Source organism: Camelina sativa, chromosome 2 (assembly GCF_000633955.1).
Source record: "Camelina sativa cultivar DH55 chromosome 2, Cs, whole genome shotgun sequence".
NCBI lineage: Eukaryota > Viridiplantae > Streptophyta > Magnoliopsida > Brassicales > Brassicaceae > Camelina > Camelina sativa.
In genome coordinates, this window is record NC_025686.1 from 7,682,782 (window position 1) to 7,705,119 (window position 22,338).

Below are 22,338 nucleotides of genomic sequence, written 5' to 3' on the forward strand. Positions count from 1 at the left end.
GTTGTCAAGTCAAGCTAATGACTTAAAACAAGCGCTGAGTGGGAGGCAACCCACTAGTAGGAATTAATTATTTTGAATTTTTTTCTTTTAGGATTACTAACTTATTAATTTTTGGTTTTGAGTTTTCATTTTTTTCAGGAAAAATAAAATAAAAAACGAATGGAAAATTATGATACCATTGATCAGAGCAAAGCATCAACCGACACCACCTGGGTGTCAGTCGACACTATTGATGGACCAGAGACGAGAAAAATAAAAGGGGGCCGTCGGGTTTGATTTATCTGGGTTTTAAGCTTACTGGGCTTTGACTGAAGTTGGGCCGGACCAAATAAGGGCAGTGTCGACCGACACTCTTTAAGTGGTGTCGATCGACACCGTTGAAAAAGAGAGAATCGCGACTAAAACCCTCGAGCCGTCTCACTTGTTCTTCATTCCTCCAAAGTGTTCAAGAAAGCGGGCTAGGCGGCCGCCTAGGCGCCGTCTAGGCGCTAGGCGCTCAGCAGATGCCTAGACGACCGCTTAGACCGCATAAAAATTACATAATATTATTTTAATATATATTTTTATTTTTAACTAAATATAATTAAATTTTTAAGTTTTATATTCATATACATATTTATAAATGTTCATATGTTATTAATCAAAATCAAATAAATGTATTTTTACTAATTTTAGTTTATAAATTATTATTATTTATTTATTCTAATATATTTTTGACATAATTTTATATATAATATCATATATATAATGTTTTTTAATGTAAACGCCTAAACCGCCTTAAAACGCCTAAACCCCGACTAGTCATTCTAGGCACTAGGCGCTGGGTCACCGCCCACATATCGCCTAGCGCTTTCTTAAACACTTCCAAACCGACGAGAATCTACAAAGCTTCATAACTTTTCCGATATTGATCCGTTTTGAGTGATTCCAAGCTCTATCCCACTCGATTTCGAGCCCTCTTTCCGGATCCGCTGTCACTTTCTCGATTTGAAGCGATGGCACCAAAGAAAAAGCCCAGAACCGCCGACGGCGAAGCTTCAACTTCTCACCAAACCCGCCGTCCACCTCCGTCAGCCCCGGCGACTNCGCGGACTGCTACTGCTGCTGCACCTGCTACTAACCCTGCTGGGGGTTTTGAGATTGGTTCTTCTTCTGGGACTGTGCCACTTGAGTTTCCAGAGCNACCTCCGAAGAGACCTCCGTCTCCTCTACCTGATCCCATCCAGCCAAGATTCCCATGGCCAAAGGAGGAAGGTAAACCGATTCCCACACAAAGAGAATGGCCCAATAACAAGCTTGTTGAGCTTGGGAAGCCTGAATTCATCAATTGACCACTGGATGATTGGGAAGACTATGAGATATTGCTGTATAATGCTTGGTTAAATATTGTCATTGAGNCTACTTTGCGTGCCATCTGGAATGGCATGACTCGGTTGTCTCAGTGTGGCTGTCTTTGTCCTACCAGGCGCAGATCACCTTCTCCATCTTCACCACCTGTTGATCCCGTCTCTGATGAAGATGCTCCTCCTGCTGATGCTTAGCTTCTGATCATGGTTTTCTTTATCTTTTTCTCTTTTTAGGATTGAGTCATTTTTATTCTTGCAATGAGTAAACCATGAGTCATTATTCTTGCAAGAATAAAAATGACTCAATCCTAAAAAGAGAAAAAGATAAAGAAAACCATGATCAGAAGCTAAGCATCAGCAGGAGGAGCATCATCATCAGAGACGGGATCAGCAGGTGGTGAAGATGGAGAAGGTGATATGCGCCTGGTAGGACGAAGGCAGCCACACTGAGACAACCGAGTCATGCCATTCCAGATGGCACGCAAAGAAGAAACCACATACGCCTGATGAGCTCCCTGGTCCATAGTAGCAGGATCCTGCGGTGGCTCTGGAAACTCAAGTGGCACAGTCCCAGAAGAAGAACCAATCTCAAACCCCCAGCAGGGTTAGTAGCAGGTGCAGCAGCAGTAGCAGTCCGCAGAGTGCGATGGCGACGGGAAAGAGGACAAGCAACATAGTCATCAGCAGAAGGGAGAAAACGTAACTGCTCAGGATCACTACCAATGGTAGTAAGATCAGGTCGCAGAAGGCGAATAAAGTGCTCCCCTGCTTCATCAACAAACCTCCACAATAAACCAGGTTTCAGCCAATGTGTACTCTTCAGATACTTCTCATCCATGAGAACTCTCTTAGTGACAACGCTGTAACCATCAAAAGGGATCTCCATGAACTGAAGAATAGCAGTGATAAGGCTCCCTACACTCTCTGTCTTAGTGCTAGTACCCAGAAATGGCTTGGTCTGCAGATCAACCAAGTGGCAGGCGAAAATAGCCCCAAAGTTGAGGCACATAGGGTCACAACGCTCATCAAGAGACAGAGAAGGAATCAAGCTGCCAACACCAACACTCAAAAAGTAGAGCTCTGCTGCTCTCATCGTGTTAGGCTCCATCTTACACTGAAAAGTGGTACCAAGAGCTCGAAGAATATACTTAAGCGCGGGATGGCAGACCTCTGTCTGAAGCATTTTCTTGGAATCATACTCTCTAAGTCCTATGTAAGACCACAAAGTAGAGAGATCCTCATAATGCTTAGGTAAAACAACTGGCTGATACCAATAGATCTAGCCAAAGCAATCACAAAGCTCAGTAAAAGTTATACTACAAGGTACTCCATTAATGAAGAAATACAATTCACTCCCAAATGCTTCTGGTGTCTGCTCATTGCGATAAGTAATCCTAACTGAAACCATAAATTGCCACACTAAATCCGGATAAAGGTCATACTGCTTAGTACAGATGGTTACTATATGCATCTTATCTATCAATCCTAAAACTTCATCATAAATGCTCATTCTACGAAGAACAGCAGTATCAACAAACTTTGTAGGCTCAATGACAATATTTAACCAAGCATTATACAGCAATATCTCATAGTCTTCCCAATCATCCANGGAATCAAGCTGCCAACACCAACACTCAAAAAGTAGAGCTCTGCTGCTCTCATCGTGTTAGGCTCCATCTTACACTGAAAAGTGGTACCAAGAGCTCGAAGAATATACTTAAGCGCGGGATGGCAGACCTCTGTCTGAAGCATTTTCTTGGAATCATACTCTCTAAGTCCTATGTAAGACCACAAAGTAGAGAGATCCTCATAATGCTTAGGTAAAACAACTGGCTGATACCAATAGATCTAGCCAAAGCAATCACAAAGCTCAGTAAAAGTTATACTACAAGGTACTCCATTAATGAAGAAATACAATTCACTCCCAAATGCTTCTGGTGTCTGCTCATTGCGATAAGTAATCCTAACTGAAACCATAAATTGCCACACTAAATCCGGATAAAGGTCATACTGCTTAGTACAGATGGTTACTATATGCATCTTATCTATCAATCCTAAAACTTCATCATAAATGCTCATTCTACGAAGAACAGCAGTATCAACAAACTTTGTAGGCTCAATGACAATATTTAACCAAGCATTATACAGCAATATCTCATAGTCTCTCCAATCATCCATTGCCCTGTTGATGAATTCAGACTTCCCAAGCTCAACAAACTTGTTATTGGGCCATTTTCTTTGTGTGGGAATCGGTTTACCTTCCTCCTTTGGCCATGGGAATCTTGGCTGGATGGGATCAGATAGAGGAGACGGAGGTCTTGTCGGAGGCCGCGGAGGCGGAGCAGCAGTCGCCGGGGCTGACGGAGGTGGACGGCGGGTTTGGTGAGAAGTTGAAACTTCGCCGTCGGCGGTTCTGGGCTTTTTCTTCGGTGCCATCGCTTCAAATCGAGAAAGTGACAGCGGATCCGGAAAGAGGGCTCGAAATCGAGTGGGATAGAGCTTGGAATCACTCAAAACGGATCAGTATTGGAAAAGTTATGAAGCTTTGTAGATTCTCGTCGGTTTGGAGGAATGAAGAACAAGTGAGATGGCTCGAGGGTTTTAGTGGCGATTCTCTCTTTTTCAACGGTGTCGATCGACACCACTTAAAGAGTGTCGGTCGACACTTCCCTTATTTGGTCCGGCCCAACTTCAGTCACCCACAACCCCCGTGCCATCTCCTTCTCTAATCTCTCTCCTCTCCACACATCTCGATCTATCTCTCCTCTCATCATGGTTCTCTCTCTCTCTATATATAACTGATGGACTCATCACTGCCTCGCCATCTCCGTGGATACGTACGGTCCGCCACTTCCCACTTCACGGGCTTATCTCCTAATGGGGCTTTGATTAGCACAATAAGAAATGTACATATGTGGATTTGGGGTGTTAGTTGCTCTACGCCACAAACAATCCCTCCTTGCAGAGAAAGAGTCCAAAGGGTTCCCGATGGCTTCTTCATCGCCGCTACCTCTTGATGTAGTAGAAGACATCTTCTCCAAGGCTCCAATCGAATCGCTGATACGTTGCAAAACGACCTGTAAAGAATGGTACGCTCTCTGCAACGACAAGAGATTCATCTACAACCACTTGCACCTCTCCCAGGAACGAATGATGCGAATTTGTGTTGATAAGGTTGAAATCCAACGACCCTAGATATCTTACGTCTACCACTTCCGGCCAAGTTTAGTTGTATGAACATGTCTGTTATTCACATGCGATGGTATTGCTATGCAAATGGGACGCTGGAAGAAGGCTAGATTACCACAACGTTGCAGTGTGGAATCCTGTTTTGGGCCAACTCAAGTTTGTTGAATCCAGGTCTCACTATATAACTCATAGATATATACCGTTTTGGATACGACAATGATCACAGCTACAAGATTTTGAGAATTGGTCGTAGGAGTTTGGTATTTTTGGAATATGAGATATATGACTTCAAGTCTAAACTCTGGAGAGCCTTTTCTGCTAATTTGGAATGGGATTTTTATATCCTGCACCCAAGCAACATTTGTCTATGAATGGAAATATGTATTGGATTGCTTTAAAGAGGGTTGATAGGAGGAATCTTGAAACCTTCATCCAGAGTTTCGATTTTTCCAAGGAGACATTCAAGCCCATATGTTCGTTTCCCTTTGAGTATAGGATTAGTGCTGATAGAGATTGGATTTGTGATACAGAAGTCTTTTCAGGTTTCAGAGGAGATAGGCTTTCTTTGTTTCGTCAACGTGTTGGAGACGAAACAAGGGAGATTGAGGTGTGGGTTACAAACAAAGTGACTGATGGGATTGTCTCATGGAGTAAGTATCTTAGTGTGGCTTGCCCTGGTCTTCCGATTTTAAATCCCCGTTTCTTCAGATACGGGTATGTTCCGACATTCTTTATCCACAAGACCAATTCTATCGTGTTGTGGTGTGATGAGGATGTACGAGATGGTTATGCTTGTACCAGGTTTTACGAACTTGGTCCGGGTGGGATTGAAAAACAAGTTGAGACAAGACAACGCTGTAGAAGAGGTAACCCTTGTGTTTCCAACTTTGTTTACGTTCCAAGTTTGGTTCCGGTTCCATAATAAGATGAAGAGATACACATCAAAAAAGAGAGGCTCATTAGATCTCATGCATGTTGTAAACTTCGTTTTTGGTCTTTCTGTTGTTATTTTTTGTGTTCCGCTATGCTGGATTCAACTTTTGCACTTCTATTTATATTTTAACGATTACATAGGCTCAAAGCAGTTTGATTATTCTTTCTAGTTAGGGACTTAGGGTGTAGTCCTGTAGAATCAAAATCTCAAAATTAGGCTTCTTTCATTCACATGTATGCGTGTGTATGTGCGGTTTCCTTTGGGAAGAATGTAGTGTAATATTGTTATGAACCCGTACACTTCTGTTTATATAAGATGTTTCAACAATCACAGTGGTTTGTGTCGGTGTAAGAAATAGCGGATCTAGACTTAATGCATCACAATTTAGATAAGAAGATTTAATCTATAAGTTGTCTTCCGTCCTTGTGACCTACTGACAGTAAATGTTTAAGAGTGGTGTTAGTAAATGATAAAGAACCTAATTAATACTTCTTTTTAAATGGTTTCAATCGTTTACTTATGGCATGGATTTTGGATCTCAACACCAACAAGTTTTTAGGACTACATTCAGAACCAAAGGCCTTAGAAGCTAGCAAACTATGCCAATAAAGTTGAGTTATTGGTTAATGATTGATCAACTTGATAACTTTGATCTTGCTTTCAATTTTACTGAAGTGTGAAACTTTGACAAAAAGTAACAAAAATAAAAACAGACCGAGACTTAAATGAAGAAAAGACACGACACTACACAAAATGACAGATAGATAAAGTGACCCCATCTCATTTGAATTCTTCCTCAATAGCTTGTCCTTTTTACTTCACTACTTTTTGTTTCTTATACATCAACTTGACATCTCCAATTCTATACATACACACAAAACATATATAAGACTGATTCTAAACGAATCTAAGTAAAGAGAGATTAAAGCCATGAACCAGCCCGGTTTAAATTAGAATAACACAAAGAAGCCACACAAGTTCAAGCAGCATACATAGATCAAGACACATAAGAGGCTAAAACCATTCCTAGTAGAAGCAACTTTTAGGTAGAGACTTCGAACATTAACAAGACCTGATTCATGGAGATGGCGGCCAAATATGCGGTTCCATGTCTAAAATTGCGTTGTCCGCATAAAAATTATCATCCCAACCATGCTCAAACTCATCTTCATAGAACTCTCCCATTACACCATCTTCAAGAAACTCCCAAGCCAAGTAATCAGACCCATCTGACAAGTAATCTGAGCAGCAATCCTCCCAATCATTTATCATCTCATAGAATCCGATCACGCGTGGACCCAACACTTTCATATCTGGAAACTTGTCTTTGAAGAACTTGTTATCGAGCTGCACGTCCCAACAACCTCTAAGTTCCAAGAACTCAAGAAAGATGCAGCAAGACAAGATCTTGAGTACTCCTTCTGTGCTGACTCGGTGGTATGCGATCTCTAGCCGCTTCAGCTTTGGCATTGTGTTGGCGATTGCATAAGCTTCATCGTCGTGAGAGACAACGTTAGCTACGTCCAATGGATGCATGTTTCTGCAAAACTCTCTCAGGGATTTACAGTGTTTGCCTATGGCTTGTATCGCCTCTGCACCTACTTTGCAGCAGTAGCTCAAGTCCAAGAAAGTGAGAGATGAAAGCTTTTCAGCTACGCTTACCACACCCGAATTGGTCAGACTACTTCTCGGCACCTTCAACGTTTTAAGCGAACCAGCACTGACAAAAAAAAAAAAAATACAAGGAAACATGTAAAAGAGTTAGTCAGAAAATGATAGATACAAAAGCCATGTTGCTTCAATCTCATCCAAAGACAGATCCAATCTCAACTAAATAGACCACAAAAAAAGACAGATCCAAGACTCAGATTCAGATAATATAACACAAAAACCTAGATTACACCTAATAACCACTTAAAGCTTCTTCTCAATTTGATCATGATACATAAGAAACAGGGGAAACTCATGAAAAAGCAACTCACTGTTGTGCAATGAAGGAGAAGATAGAGTCATTTCGAAGGCCAGTGACGGAGAGTTTTCGCAAAGAACCAGAGCTCCTAGGGATCAACATCTCAAGCATCCGATCAAGTTGATCAGACTGGTGACAACGGTTACTCCACAGCTCAATGTCAATCTCTTGCCAACAATAAGGTCCAGTAACAGCTCTGTTCCATGCTTTGCAAACTCTAGGCACCACTGTTAGAACTTCTTGAAGAGGTAAGTGGCTAAAGATTAAACCAAGAGCATCAGGGATTAACTCATCCCAATGCCTAAACTCGCAATCTTCTTCCATCTACAAAAACAATACACGAAATGATCAAATCTATGAATCTAAAAACTCTATCTTATCAAACAATCACAAAAAAAAAATCATCTTTTTCTATCAAGATCCATGAGTGATGATAAACAAATGAAGTAAACTCAAAGATCCACAAAACGACAACCAAAGTCGTCTAAGAGCAAGAATACACAAGTATGGAAAAAGCAAACAAGATTAAATTCCAAATCTTTTGAAAGTACAATCAAGACTAACTTGTTCTTTAGTTTAAACTCAGAAGCTCACACTGCAGAAAGATCAGAAAACACAGAGAGAGATCTGAAAACAAAAGAAAAGTTGAAAGAGGGTTCAAGAACCAGTGAAGTTACTAGAATTGGAAAGAAAGATACTAAAAGAAGTAAAAAAGAAACCACTTTTACAGACCCAAAAACAATCAACAAGTGAACTGATAACTCAAAACTAAGCAAACAAAGACAAATTCAGAAGAAGAAAAAAGATAATAAAACCAAACTTTTATTCACCAGAAAAATAGCTCCAAAACTTTTCTTCAATATTCACCACAAAAACTTGGTCAGGCAAGAAAGAGAGTAAGAGATAGAGAAAGAGAAAGAGAAAGAGAAAGAGAGAGAGAGAGAGGGAGGGAGAGAGAGAGAGAGATCTACACTTCTTCACCTAACGAGAGAGAAAGCATCAAGAATTAAACAACCAAACAACAAGAACAAAGCAACAACAGTAAAAAAACGCAGCGAGTAAATTCTATGACAACAAAAGGGTCCCTCCAAGAATAATAAATCAATTATTGTTTTTAAAAACAGTAGAATTGTACAATGTTGTAGCACCATTTTAATGGAAGGAAACAGAATAAACAAGAAACTATTTACTTTAATTTTACTTACTTTAATTCTTCAATAAGTAAGTTAGAAACAAACAAAAAAAAGAGAATCCCTTTTTTTACACGATTCTGATCAGAGAATCTACAAAACATTAATGTAAAATTCTCCAACCAAAAAGAGAGTTATTAGAAAGAAAAAAGTTAAAGGTTTTGATTTTGTTTTTCTTCTTACGTCTCTCTCGGGAAAACGCAATAAAACTAGTAGTGATAAAGTTTTGATCTTTTTTAGTTTATTGATTTTGATGGCAAATAGGTGCCGTGGAATTTGGGTATTACTGTGACCAAGTGTATCTATGTGTAAATGTGTGACATTTTTGACATTATTGAAGCAATGGATGAGTTTTACTTGTAGGTGAAACTACCGGTACGTGCCGGTGAGTACAATGGAACTATGGAAGATAAGTGTACACGTGTTCGTAGATGTTGTTGTGGTCTCTACCGACGTTGACTTGTTGACTTGTTAAATCCTAAATTAAATTCAGACACAATCTAAGCTGAGAAAAAGTGTTTTAGGACCAAAAGAGTAAAAGCGTGATCAATACGAGAATCAAAAGCCCATTTCGAACACAGATGTGTAATTTTCACGAACCAGAATCTGGTCCGGTGAAGTTGAGACTTTTCGCAAATCAAAAAAGTCTGATTCAAAACAATGTCATTGCATAAATATCATTAAGATTTACAATTTTGTGACAGTTAATATATAATATTGTAAACTGCAAATCCCAATCCCAAAAAAAAAAATAGCCAGAAAGGGAATTATTTTGAAGAACTATATGCAAAAAAGAATAATAAATTTAAAATAAATTTTCTCTCTTATCTCTCTCGCATCTTTCAGAGAGAGAAAATTTTTCTTTCGATTAAAATCGGACTCTCTTCAATTTTAATCTAGTTTTTTTTATGTAATATATTATCCGGTTTAGTCTGGATCATTTCTCTCGTCTATGTACGAGTTTCTTTTTAGCTGTTTTGGCTATGTTCTTTTATTTTGTTTGGTTTTAAACCTTTTGCAGTAACTAAATCTCTTCAAGTGAAGGAGATAAACGCGAGTGTAAAAATCAAGGTTCAAAAGATTATCAACTGCTCGATTTCCTTGCAAGAAAGGATAAATCCTTCATACCCTACTGGTGCCGTAATCGGCTTAGGATGAAGGTTCTTTTTCTTTGTTTGTAGATCGTGATGTTTGGAAACTTGATGGCTGGTGAAGACAGATTCAGGAAAGCGTGTTTTGCTGCTGGGTCTAAAACCTCTTGCATTGTCATCTTTTCTTGGCGGTTCAACTTTGTTGGTTTTTGGATCTCTATTTATATACATCCGGAGAATTCTGTAAAAAAGAGTTAGGGTGGTGATTCCAATGAAGTAGCTGATTTTAGAGAATCTAATCTGGATTGATCGACGGTTAGCCATGGCGGTGACGAGTCGAGAATGAGTTGGTGACAAGTTGATTGCATCTTCCACCTCCCAACTTGCGCGAAACACATGGTATTACACGTGTCCATTTTAGGCCAGTGTAATCTTATGTTGTCGGATTTTTGATGAGCTTTTATGTTGTTGGACCTGTACTACCACTATATCTTTGTCCGGTTTGGGTTTTAACGAAAGATTGTCGACCAAAAAAAAAAAACCTTAATATAATTTGTTTTTTAGTTTTTTTGTTGCCTTTTTAGTGAAGGTTAAGGTAAAATTAGTTGGAGATGTCAAATCGACTTCACTCTTTGTGACAGTTATCTTCACCATGCTTCACTTATAAAAACGTAATGCACATCTAGATACAGATTTATATTGTTTACAAGAAAATTTTCACAAATGTTTTTTGACTATAGTTTCATGATGCAATAACAAAACTTCCTTTATATACGAGCATGTCAGACATGCAACATAATGTCACGTTGTAAAGAGATTTTTTAAAAACTAAACTTCTAGTGGTAGGACTACTAATAACATTGTTCAGTTTCAAAGAGAGTTACTCTTCTTTATGATTTTCTAGAAACAAGAAGTATGTAAAAAAGTCGATCAAATTTCTAACACGAACACAAAAATAAAATTAAGATTTTTATATTGGAGGGACATTTAGTTTTGCCGGCTTTTTTGTGAAGCTTTATACTGAATTGTACAAGTATTTAAGTTTGGATTTTCGTTTATTAGACGAAATTATGTGGAGAAAACAAAATTACATTTCCTCTGTTCCAATATATAAAATCTTTTAGGTTTTTTTCTTTGTTCCAGTTTATAAGAGTCTTTTAAGTTTCTATACACTTTTGTATTAATTTAATAATTTTTGACCATTTAAATTCTGCAGTATTTTTTCTATTGGTTGAATTTAGTTAAATGATACAATATTTATTATTTTTAATCTTTGTGTTTTTAGTCCAAAAATCTTATAATTTGGAACAGTGGGAGTACAAGTTTTTTCAAAAACTATGTTCAAAAGTTCAAAAGTGCACACCCATCTATGACTATGAGTACTGTAAGATATATACATCGGTAACACCACTAATAATATTAATGCAGTCCTAAATATGTATACAGTTTATATTATACATAGATAGAAGAGTATATGCACTACATACCATAAAAATGGAAAGTATTTAACAAACTACCATGGGACCCACAATCTATTCTCTCTTCATATACAATTACTTTTATACCCATTACATATATTACATGTTATTTGTTTAAATATCATGTTATTTTTATTTTTTGAATGAAATTATATATCAGTTTGGGTTCACAAATAAAATAGTTAGGGTTTAAAGTTTACAATTAAAACGAAATTATATGTCGGTTTGGGTTCACAAATTAGATTGTTAAGGTTTAGATTTTACAATTAGAACGAAATTATATGTCGGTTTGGGTTTACAAATAAGATGGTTAGGGTTTAGATTTTACAATTAGAACGAAATTATATGTCGGTTTGGGTTCACAAATAAGATGGTTAGAGTTTAAATTTTACAATTAGAACGAAATTATATATCGGTTTGGGTTCACAAATGAGATGGTTAGGGTTTAGATTTTACAATTAGAACGAAATTATATGTCAGTTTGGGTTCATAAATAAGATGTAAAATATAAATATTACATGCTATTTTAAAAAATTTAACGTAATCTTTCATTTCTACATTACAATAAAATAAGAAAAAGGTGATTTTGTCTTTTTACTCCCAAAAAACGTGAGTCCCATGGTATTCTCCTATTAAAAAAAATTGTTGTGCTATTCTCTTAAATAACTTTTAGAATTGTGGTATTTATTTAATTAACTTTAGATAGAATTATCTCATTATTTATTTAGTTTTTTCATAAAGAAAATAATTTTCAATTCTAGCCTACATGGACAACTCATTAAAATTGATATTGTTAAATCATTTATTTTTTGAAAAAAAAAACGCTTTGTTATATAGCACACATTCATCTGATCATCTCACACGTAACACAATAACCTTTTCCTTCTTAAAAAAAAAAGAAAAATAAAACTCATTCTTCTAAACGCTAATCTTTTCCATCATAATAAATAAAACTAAGAGATGACAAAAGCTACGAATGGGAAAAACGGATCGAGCAGCGCAAGACAAGTGGATCTAGTGTTGTTTGTATGCTAGTCTAATCCAAATTTATATCAATTTGATTGAACTGACGCTAAACAAATTAATTAATACATCATTTATTACATTTGATGTTAAATTATTTATTTTGTATCATTTGCTAAAATTTAATTTAAACTAATATCATTTATATTGGTGATGCTAGTTAATTGATGTAAAAGAACCTTTTTGTAGTTGCAGAATAAATGGTGCAGATAATTTATAAGTGGTGAAAAAAATAACTATGTGTTGCTATATAATTTCTTGATTGGTAAAAAGTAGAACAAGCAGTTCATATATAATTAAAATTAATACTCCCTCTAGTTTTTTTAGTTGTCATTTTAGAGTAAAATTTTGTTTTCCAATACTTGTTGTTTTAGATTTCCAATGCATATGTTTGGTAAAATACCAATTTTTTTTTTGTCAACCATTGGATCACAACTGGCCGGTCCATTAGCCAAAAACCTACATTCGTAGGAAGCAGGACTCGATCCCTGGTGTGATGGTGCCTTCTACAAATGGACTTACCTCCTGCCACTACACTAAGGTCACTTCACGTAAAATACCAATTTTATCCCAACTATTTTAATGTTTTGACCAATAAAAAATTTAGAAAATATATTAAAGAAGGGGTATAATAGAAAATTGATCTATTTTTTTAATTTGTGTGCAAAGTTTTAAAATGACAAGTAAAAAACCGTAGGGAGTATATTATAAATAAAAATTAATTAATGTTAATAGTATAAATATAATTTAAAAAATTTATATTTTATTTTATACTGATAACTAAAGAGTTTCATATATTATTTACAATAAAATTATTAAAAACTTAAAATGTAAATATTTGAGTTTGAAAATGTTCAAAAATACATTTGTTGCTAAAATCTAGTGAAACAATAAATATTAGAAAACCAGCCAAAATATTATAAAGCAAAAATATTATTATTGAGTATGTTGATCTTTCCACAACATATCTGCAATATTATCTCTTATGTATGTTATATTTTTTCCATCTGCTATTTTAGTTGCTTCCATGACATCTGAATCAGACTGTTAATCTGCATTGTTTATCTTTGTCTCTATCATTACTTCTGCAAAATCTGCATCTAAAATTTTGAAATCTTGATAAAATTGTGTAATCTCATTGTCTTCATTACCACTTTCTTTTGTACATGAATACTAGCATTGTGTGTTAGTATTAATAAATAGAAATAGAGTGATTATTAGTTATTACCACAAGAAAACAACTTTATTTCCAAAGATTCCGGTGGTCAGAAAAATTCCAACCAATTTCCAACAAAAAAAAGTATTAGTCGGAAATTCGCAAAAATTCCGACAATTTCTAATTCTGGATTTAAAAATAAAAAATTAGTTAAAATTGTTTTTTAATGTAAAATAATATTTCGCCGAGAATTCGTCAAAAATGTTTAAGATGGTCCAAAACTTGTCGTAATTTTTTTATTATGTTTTCTAATATTCTCACATTTGTAAATTCAAATTTAATTGATTTACCGCGTTTGCGGTCTCCGATTTGTTGGAAGTTTCTTCTATATATAATCCAATTTCTAATAATATCTTCGTCTCTCTAATTCGGAAATATTTTTTTATTTGAAAAAAATTCATCATTTTCCTCATGGACATAATATGCTGATGGAGTTTCTTTAAAAATGAATGATTTCATTGAACTTTACTTACCTCTCATATTACTTGCTCCATCATAATCTTGTCCTCTCACCTTTTTTATGCTCAATCCATATTTTCCAAACAAATAATCAAAATTAATTTTTGTTTATTATCAAAATTAAATTTTTATTATTGTTTTCAGATGAAGAACAAAATTCAATTAGACAAAATGAATTAATATATATGCATGAATGAAAATTAATAATTAAAAAAAATGATGAAATTTTAAAAAGAAGATATTATTTCGAAGCAGAGAGAAGATGTTATCAAAAATTGAGCTTTTGCGTTTTGGATTGTGAAATGGGTGAATACTGTTAGTCATTAGGTATATGCTGATCATATGCATTTTCCTCATGAATCAACAACATAGTCAGTAACATTGAGTGATATTGGGTGATTAAAATTATCCGTTATATTATTTTCTTCTTAAAAGAGTCTCGTGTGAGATCACAAGCAGGAAAGTTTTAGCCACATGGTTTCGGTTGTCGTTTTCTCTTGATCTGGTTCTGAACTCTATTAGATACTTTCAAAGCATAAGAGGTAGAAAAGAATCATCAAAAAAGACAATCTGAAGTCTAAAACGCAGAGAATACAATAAGAAGATGGCATGATAGACTACAAAATATAAGCCATGCGTATCGGATTACATGCAGAAAGCAAAAGCGTCTCTACTTTATGTTAAGCCACCTCAAGGATGAGAAGATCGCTGTCCTTGCCTCCATGTATGGCACTTAAGTAAATCACTCTTCCCTGCCAACACCATTTTTTACACAATTAGATTCCACGAGGATGTTTTAAAACATTTGCCATTCAAGGGCGCAAAAAAGCAAAAAAAAACAATCCAGCTGTGTAGAACTCAACAAGAGATGTTTAGCTAAAACTAAAAGGGGTTAGTGAGAAGCTGTCAGTTTTTTACACAATGACACTGGGTAGAGAATGGCGATGCGTGCAGAGGTACCAGATACATTCACATAAGTTTTTAGCAAATAATTCTCTACAAGTATCCAATTAATAATCACACATGTGTAACCGCAAACTAGAAAACCGTCAGCAGATTATGTAACCTCGATCTGCCAACTTAAAAAAATTTCTACCTAACAGGATTAGCAAATTTCATACAACAAGAATCGAGAAGCTATGACTTCCCATTAGACCATTGATCATTCAGAAAACTAGGACTCCACTGAAGTATCATCTATTCTGAATTTGGCAAGCCATTTACGAAATCTCAGAATCATCACAGGTTAAGATCACCAAAATGAAATGTCATTCTAGATATTCATTCATCTCAGGATAGATAATCCAATACAAACCATTATTACACAACCAAAGGTTAGTGATCTGCTAAAAGTGAGACAAAAGGAAAGAAGAAGATGAATCATACCACTTGATGAGCCAGCCAAAGAGGAAATGCTGCATAATAGGAACTTTCTCAAGGACTTCAACCTTATACATCTTAAGCAACCCGCTATTCACCTTCTTCCAGTTCGGTACACCGCTTATATCATCCAACAACGGCGAATGCTCAGCGAACAAACCTTTCTTCACCTTCTTCACAAAGGCAATACAAGACAAGTACATGTATTCACTAGAGAAATTCTCCAGAATGTCATCGTTATGAATCGACTTCGGTTTCATATACTTGTGATCAATCAACTGAGAACTCCCAAATATAAAAGGCAAGAAATGGTAATCATCAAGTCCCCAAACTCCATGGGATCCAGCTGGTTCTAAGCAATAAACCATTTGCAGTTTCCTCATCAATTCCAAATACTTAACAAAAACCCTAGCAACCAAACCATGGTAATCCTCTTCCTTCACAATCCCCATCCTAGCTAAACAATACAACCACGCCGCGAAATTAGTCTCGTGTCCGGTTCCGTAATCGATCCTACTCGAGTTCCCAAAGCTATCCAAGAAGTAAGGAACAATCTCAATCCTAGATCCTTTGAATTCCTCAGGGAGAAACTCAAGAATAAGCGTTTCACCTCTCTCACCGAGCCGTTCGTGCCATGACCTGAACGAAACGTTGCCGTATCGAGCTGATTGTTGAGCAGGAGGAATCTCGTCGATCCATTGTAACAAGGTTTCGAGGATTGAAACTATGGCGGCTACGGTTGGTGAGATATGACAAGGATCTGAGATCTTTTGCCCACGGATCGATTCCGATAACGAAACAACGAACCCTAGGAAGTTCTTACAAGAAGCAGATTCCTGAAATCGGCGGATATCGTCGGGGGAGTGGATTCTTTTGACCGGAGTCTCGAATTGATACGGCGGAGTTACGACGGGGACATGTTCGGCGTGAGGAACGGGAGAGAGAATGATAGCCTGAGAGTTGTGTGGGAGATTGATGGCTGGAGCTCGGATCGGGCGGTAGTTCGGTGGTGGTGACATCTCCGGGAATGAAGCTAGTGGTGGTGGTTCGGAAATCGTTGGTCCGCCGCAGTTAGTACAGCATCCGGAAGGAGGAAAGGCGGAGGAAACGGTGGCCGGAGCTTCGGAGGTTGATTTCTCCGGCGTGCTTTCGGACTTTGGAGGTTCCATTTTCGCAGTGTTTACAGAGACGTAACTCAGGTGAGAGAGAGTAAAAGGGTTAATAAAACATTTATCCTTATTGGGCCAGAACGGGCCGGCTCATTAACCCAAGAAAATCATAATATTTAACATTATAAATAATCTGATTTATATGGTGTTATTAATTGTTTAATATATCTATCTACAAATATATTTTAGTAATTTATATTTTAAAATGCCAATTTTAGTTTTTTTTTTTAAAAACCACAAAAATATTTTTTCCGCAAAAATAGTACAAATTGAACTAAGTTTTAATATTTAACACTAATCCCTAAATCCAAACACTAAACTTTACCCTAAAAAATATACCGTATATCTAAAATTGTTAACCAAAACCTAAAAATAAAAAAATTTACACTATGAAAATCAATTTTTGTGTTTGTAGTATTTTTAGAAAAAAAAAATTAAGTGCGTATCTTTTGTGAAAAAAAAAACTTTGATGTAAGAGGAATTCTTCTATTTTAATCTATATAGTTAAAATAAAAAAATATGTGACGAGGGACATGCATTATCCATGCAATTTAGTGAAGTTGTTTTCTAATGCTAGTATTTTAGTGAGTGTAGTTCAAGAAAAAAATTCATAGAGAGAAATTTCCACCATCCGAGTATAGTTCAAGAAAAAAGATGTATATGTAACTTAACGATATTTTATCATCATCAATAATATTATCCCACACGTAAGTACATAACTATAGTTACTTTCTATCTAAATGTCTAAATAAAAAATAACATACTTATAATTTTAAAATAAAGGGATATGCAAAGATTAAATGAAAAGTAACTGAAAAATTGTGGGGATATACAAAATTAAACGAAATATAATCGGTTTAGATGAAAAATAATAAATAAATAAAAATTGATCTCGGGATTAATCACACAAATAGGATGCCATTAGTCAGGAAGTGATAGAAGCTAGGCCGAGAATTCTAAAACAAGAGCTCAAAAGTGCTTTATTTGACTTAAACCAAATCCAACAGCAACAATGCGGTAAAATTTATATAGTCATATATATATATATTTATTATCTTTTATTAATAGTAACCATAAAAAAAATAACATCTGTCTATTTTGTTAAGGGAAATGTTTCATGACTAAGCAACTTAAGTACCGAATTTTTTTTTTCCTCTCTTATTATTATATTTTTTTTTTAAACAACTCTGTTGATGCCTTCAATGGCTGAAACTTAAGTGTGCTTTAATAGATTGTCATGAGTGGTTAAAAGAGACTTTTGATTATAAGATAATCATTTCCTTTATTTAATTGTATCGTGTTATTCTTCCTGTAAACTTCGTTTCGTCTTTTTTAGATGTTTAAGTTTTGATTTGTAAATCTCTAACATGTACAACTCTTCCCTAGACAAATTGCTCGTATGTTGAACCAAAGAAAAACGCGTAAACGATTTTCCATTTACTCTAAGACTACAATTACTGTTTCAAATCAACACTGGTATTTGTAACTTATCATTGTCTTGACTCTTGAGTCTTGACCCACCAAATCATTGATTTAACAAAGTCAAAGCATGCATAGGTGTATCGCGATGGCAGGGAACGAACGATGCTACGTTTTACATACGAAGGAACAAATGAGTGGTGGTGGGACATTAAAGATTTTTGATACGATAAATTTTTAAAACATTCGGCAAGAGACCAAAAGCGCGTACGTTACCAAACCGTCCCTACCGTTCACCGACCGATGCACCCAGGAGGATGATCACATGACCATCACGCGACCTACACTAGTTGAAGTTGGGCAAATCCACCGAAAACACTTTTGACTTTTGAGTATCCATCAACCACTATGCCTTTTTTCTTTAAATTCAAGTTGTTGCATTTTCTATGTTCTATCTTGGCCATGATTGTGCCTAAATTTTGAGGGCCTTAAATGAATAAATTTTTTTATTATTTATACATATTTCTGTAAAATTAACATCAGAAAACAAATTGTACATTACAAAGACTTTTTCTTTTCATCACTACCAAAGACAACCAATGTTATTTCTTAATACTATGTGAAATGGACCTTTAAACTCAAGAGAATAGCACGGATTTTTTTTTTTTTTACCAATATACCAAATGAAAACTTAAGAACTGGACCTTATTATTAGTATTAAAATAATCCATTTAAAGTCCATAAATTCCATATACGTAGTGTTTTTGGCTTTGATTTCTTACGATCCAATTAAATGTCACTTAATAATTTGATAATTTACTTAATTACATTGTTTTGTTTCTGTCTAAACAAGTTGGATTGGCTTTTTGTCTGAAACATGGACAAAAATAAACGGTTTCGCCAAATTATCTAAGAATATTCCATTAAAATAATCGTCTAAGCGACAAAGATCTCGAATCAGCAATAGTGGGAAATAATCTTTAAACTAATTAAAAGATAAAAGGTCAAAATGATATACGAGCTAATAAGGGAAAAATGATAATAATATTAATGAATAAATTGAATTACACTAGAATTTGTAACCAAAAAAATAAACAAAAAAGAATTACACTAGAATATTATTTTCTACTACCAAAAGAACCAAACATTGGATCCTTTTAATTCTCAGACCATAGTGGAGCAAGTCGACGACGTGGGATCATACAAAGCAGGAAGCAAAAACTTCCTGCCGTTTGCACCATACGCATTAAAACTACCTCCCGTTGTAGTATCCACGAGCAAATCTCCAGCGTAACCAGGGTAAGCACCTTTACCATAAACGCCAGGACAAGCAGACGCAGCTTCAAGCGGTGCGTTTTGTGGACCTTGGTAATAACCATTACCAAAAGGATTCGTTGCGGTTCCAGCTAAAAGACTAGCTAAGTTAATAACCATACCATCGAGTCCCACGTCATTGTTTGGTGCCACAAGTGGTGGACTCTGTGGTCCATACACCGGCGCGTGGAATGGCCACGCACATTGCCCTGGACATTGTGTCTCGGAGTTACCAACCCAAATGTAAGCAAACTTGGAGCCACGTTTACCTAAACCACGTGCGTGTCCATGAGTACCACATCGACTCATACCAAATCCTTGTACGGCCACGTCAGCTGAAGTCAAAACGACGTTGACTGCATCGCGTTGGTCACCTTTTGAAGCTAGCTTACGTATGTCTCCATCGGTTAGAGATTTACCAAGCGAGCAAGACTCGTCGAGGATTTGTTTCCCGAGAGTGAGAGTGAGAGAAGGAGATGAGCTTTTAGCAGACGCGGCAAGCTTGTAGTATTTCTCCGTAGTCTTCCACCACGTGGCGACGGATGGTTGGTGGAGAGTTTTGGACGTAGGAGGAGAAGTGTGTGTGAGAGAGGTGATGAAGTCGGAGATGATTGCTCTTTGCGAAGGTTTGAAATTTCCGTACCAGATTAGGTTAACGGAGATCTTGCCGGAGAGAAGAGCTCCTTTGTGATACTTTAGTAGTTTGAACTGGTTTGGTTCTTCTGATGCTAAGTTCCTAGCAGAGACACAGATTTGGAGAAGAGACAAAAATAGAAAGAATTTAAACACTAACGAATACATTTTGAAATGAGAGAGAAGAGAGGATATTGTGAAATAGTGGATTTGGATGTGTAGATTGGTTTGTGAGATATAAAGAGTGTGATGGGGGCTATATATATGCCTCTCTGAGTAGATTATTTAATAAGTATGAAGGGTAGATTTTGAATATGAGTTAAATAATAAAGGTGGAAAAAAAAAAAAGAGAGAAGGATAAAAGAGTTAAGATATGCTTTAAAGCGAAAGAGAAAGAGAAGTTGCAGAGAAAATAGAAAAAAGATAAAAGAGTTAATGGACCATTGTACTGTTGACAGCTAAGGAATGAACCATAGTCCTACACTTTTTTCATATTACATACAACTTTTTGGTTTATGTCAAAATTCGAATTTTTTAAATTATCGAATGGTTATTTTGTCATTAGAAATTACACATTTTCTTTAATGTGATAATTACAAGTCTCATGCAAATATGTTGGTACATATGATTTCATTTGGATTTTGGATAAGACTCTTGGAGCCTAGAATGGAGACATAGGATTCTTGTGGTTAAAATCTGTACACAGGTGATGTTTTTTTTATTTAATCAGTAAATAATAAGAAATTGTATCAAGTTGGACTAATAAAAAACTGCTAAGTATTTATAATAATACACTGTTGAAAAATTAGTAAAGGATTAATTGTGTCAGATTAAGCAATGTTCCTAGTTACATACAGCCAATGTGTGATAAAAGAGGAATCAAAATTGACCGTATCGATAACAATGTGTGGAATATACAGCTTAGTTACAGAGAGGATCATAAGCTTAAATGACGTAAATACCCTTTATGCAAGCTGTTTTTGGGTAAAGCGCGTGTTGGGGCAGTTAAAGAGAAAAATGTGAAACTTCTGAGAGACGTTGAGGAGACTTAAAAAAAAATCTTTCGGACAGGCTGGATAATAGAACATTACTTTTTAAGTATTTTTGAAAGAGATATGGGGAAGTGTGTACAGCTGGCAGTTAGTAAGATAGAGGTAGAGGAGACGAGAGTAATCCTAAAAATTCCTAATCCATAGGTATAGAGGCATTTACTGACACGATGTCGGCACGTGATGTCACGCGCTTTCACGTCATCATTGATTTTGTTTTAAGTTGGTGGTGGTGATCGAAGCAGGTGGGTGAAAGCTCGTGACTAGGGGAGGGGCTTGTTATGGTACTACTAACAAAAAAACATTAGCTGGACTATGGTTGGATCTCTCTCGACACCACATTATTATTCGTCAACCTGCACCGTTTTAGGTTTGGAGGCAGTCTGAATCATCTTGAGAACATTGCTTATGTTCGGTAGATAATTTAGTTTTTTTCTAGCCCCTAAAATTATAGCATTCAAGTGCTCTTAACAATATTGCTCGAAATGAATCTTGCTACATATAGAGAGTTCTATGGTAGAAAATGTAAGATTTCTCTAAGGATTGTATGCTTCCGTTTGTATGTTATAGGATCATAGATGATCTTTACGAATCGCGTTGGATTAATTAATGCTGTGTAAATCTGGTGTATAGTAGAATTTGTTGTGGCTATAGAGTTCTTGGACCATCTCCATCTCCCACCATGGTTCCAAATTTGAAGATTCTATTTATTTTTATAATTGAAAAAAATACAAAACTAAAATTTTAATTCCAGACCTTATAATGGATATCCCCTTATAATTGATTCCAAAACCTCTACATTTAGAACCAATTCTATTTTTTTGTTGGGCATTTTGATTTAATTTTAATATTTTTGAGTTTAGAAAAGTTGATTTACAACTTTTTAGAATCACCATTGGAGAATCCTAAATAATTTAAAACCTATTTTTAGTTTTTTACAACCCCATAATATAATGTCCGCTAGTAACTCTTGATTAAATTATTATCATTAAAACTAACAGTTTCTTTGTATTTTCTTGCAATATAGTAGTGTGTTAATTATTTGTTATATTTTGTTTCGTTTTCATAGAAACAAAAGCTGTTCAACACAAGTATCTTTAAGTATCCTTAATAAATAATTAATTGGACTATGTTATCTATCTCCTTGTGACAACTATACTACGTTAAATAAAAATAAAAATAACTATTTTAATCGAATATGTAGCATGGCTGAACTTTAACCAAAAATATATCTAACATGGCTGAATCCTCTTCTATTATTTACATATGCATACTCGGTATATCCCATGCCCAAATATTTATGAGTCCCATGCAATTCAAGTTCAGTGTATGATAATAGATAAGTAAGTTGCCACTAGAAATTTTCAAAAGCTTAGGCAATATGGTATATATGGACCACTCCCCAATCCACACGCCCATATCCCAAGCATTACTCTATTAAAAGACACTGTTCTTTTTCATGTACAAGACACTAGCTTT

At 35.7% G+C, this 22,338-nt stretch overlaps 3 protein-coding genes and 1 pseudogene across 9 annotated transcripts; 1 reads left to right on the forward strand and 3 right to left on the reverse strand.

Moving 5' to 3' along the window:
• On the forward strand, positions 4,038–5,604 carry LOC104719803 (annotated as a pseudogene).
• On the reverse strand, positions 6,231–8,664 carry LOC104719811 (F-box protein FBW2). 7 transcript variants are annotated; one of them, XM_010437809.1, is made up of 4 exons: positions 8,269–8,403; positions 8,003–8,065; positions 7,452–7,762; positions 6,231–7,189 (listed from the first exon to the last, which is right to left on the reverse strand). In XM_010437809.1, exons 3-4 carry the CDS (start codon positions 7,760–7,762, stop codon positions 6,547–6,549), a joined length of 954 nt encoding a protein of 317 aa, XP_010436111.1. In that variant the 5' UTR covers positions 8,003–8,065; positions 8,269–8,403; the 3' UTR covers positions 6,231–6,546. The 7 variants fall into 7 exon arrangements, with proteins under 7 accessions (XP_010436111.1, XP_019089857.1, XP_019089865.1 ...); XM_019234312.1 differs by lacking the exon at positions 8,269–8,403 and adding an exon at positions 8,171–8,228; XM_019234320.1 differs by lacking the exons at positions 8,003–8,065; positions 8,269–8,403 and adding an exon at positions 8,644–8,664.
• LOC104719835 (serine/threonine-protein phosphatase 2A activator-like) lies at positions 14,399–16,483 on the reverse strand. The gene is made up of 2 exons (XM_010437819.2): positions 15,282–16,483; positions 14,399–14,647 (listed from the first exon to the last, which is right to left on the reverse strand). The coding sequence occupies exons 1-2, from the start codon at positions 16,442–16,444 to the stop codon at positions 14,638–14,640; spliced, it is 1,173 nt and encodes a 390-aa protein (XP_010436121.1). The 5' UTR covers positions 16,445–16,483; the 3' UTR covers positions 14,399–14,637.
• On the reverse strand, positions 18,889–20,081 carry LOC104719844 (protein EXORDIUM-like). Its single transcript, XM_010437828.2, has one exon. It carries the CDS (start codon positions 19,976–19,978, stop codon positions 19,028–19,030), a length of 951 nt encoding a protein of 316 aa, XP_010436130.1. The 5' UTR covers positions 19,979–20,081; the 3' UTR covers positions 18,889–19,027.

What these genes read in the sequence shown, in the direction of transcription:
- LOC104719811 (XM_019234320.1), bottom strand. Translation starts at nt 7,762, where the DNA reads ATGGAAGAAGATTGCGAGTTTAGGCATTGGGATGAGTTAATCCCTGAT. An exon ending in TTCTCCTTCATTGCACAACA is followed by an intron (nt 7,190 to 7,451) that starts GTGAGTTGCTTT and finishes TTTTTTTGTCAG; the next exon opens with TGCTGGTTCGCTTAAAACGT.
- LOC104719835 (XM_010437819.2), bottom strand. Translation starts at nt 16,444, where the DNA reads ATGGAACCTCCAAAGTCCGAAAGCACGCCGGAGAAATCAACCTCCGAA.
- LOC104719844 (XM_010437828.2), bottom strand. Translation starts at nt 19,978, where the DNA reads ATGTATTCGTTAGTGTTTAAATTCTTTCTATTTTTGTCTCTTCTCCAA.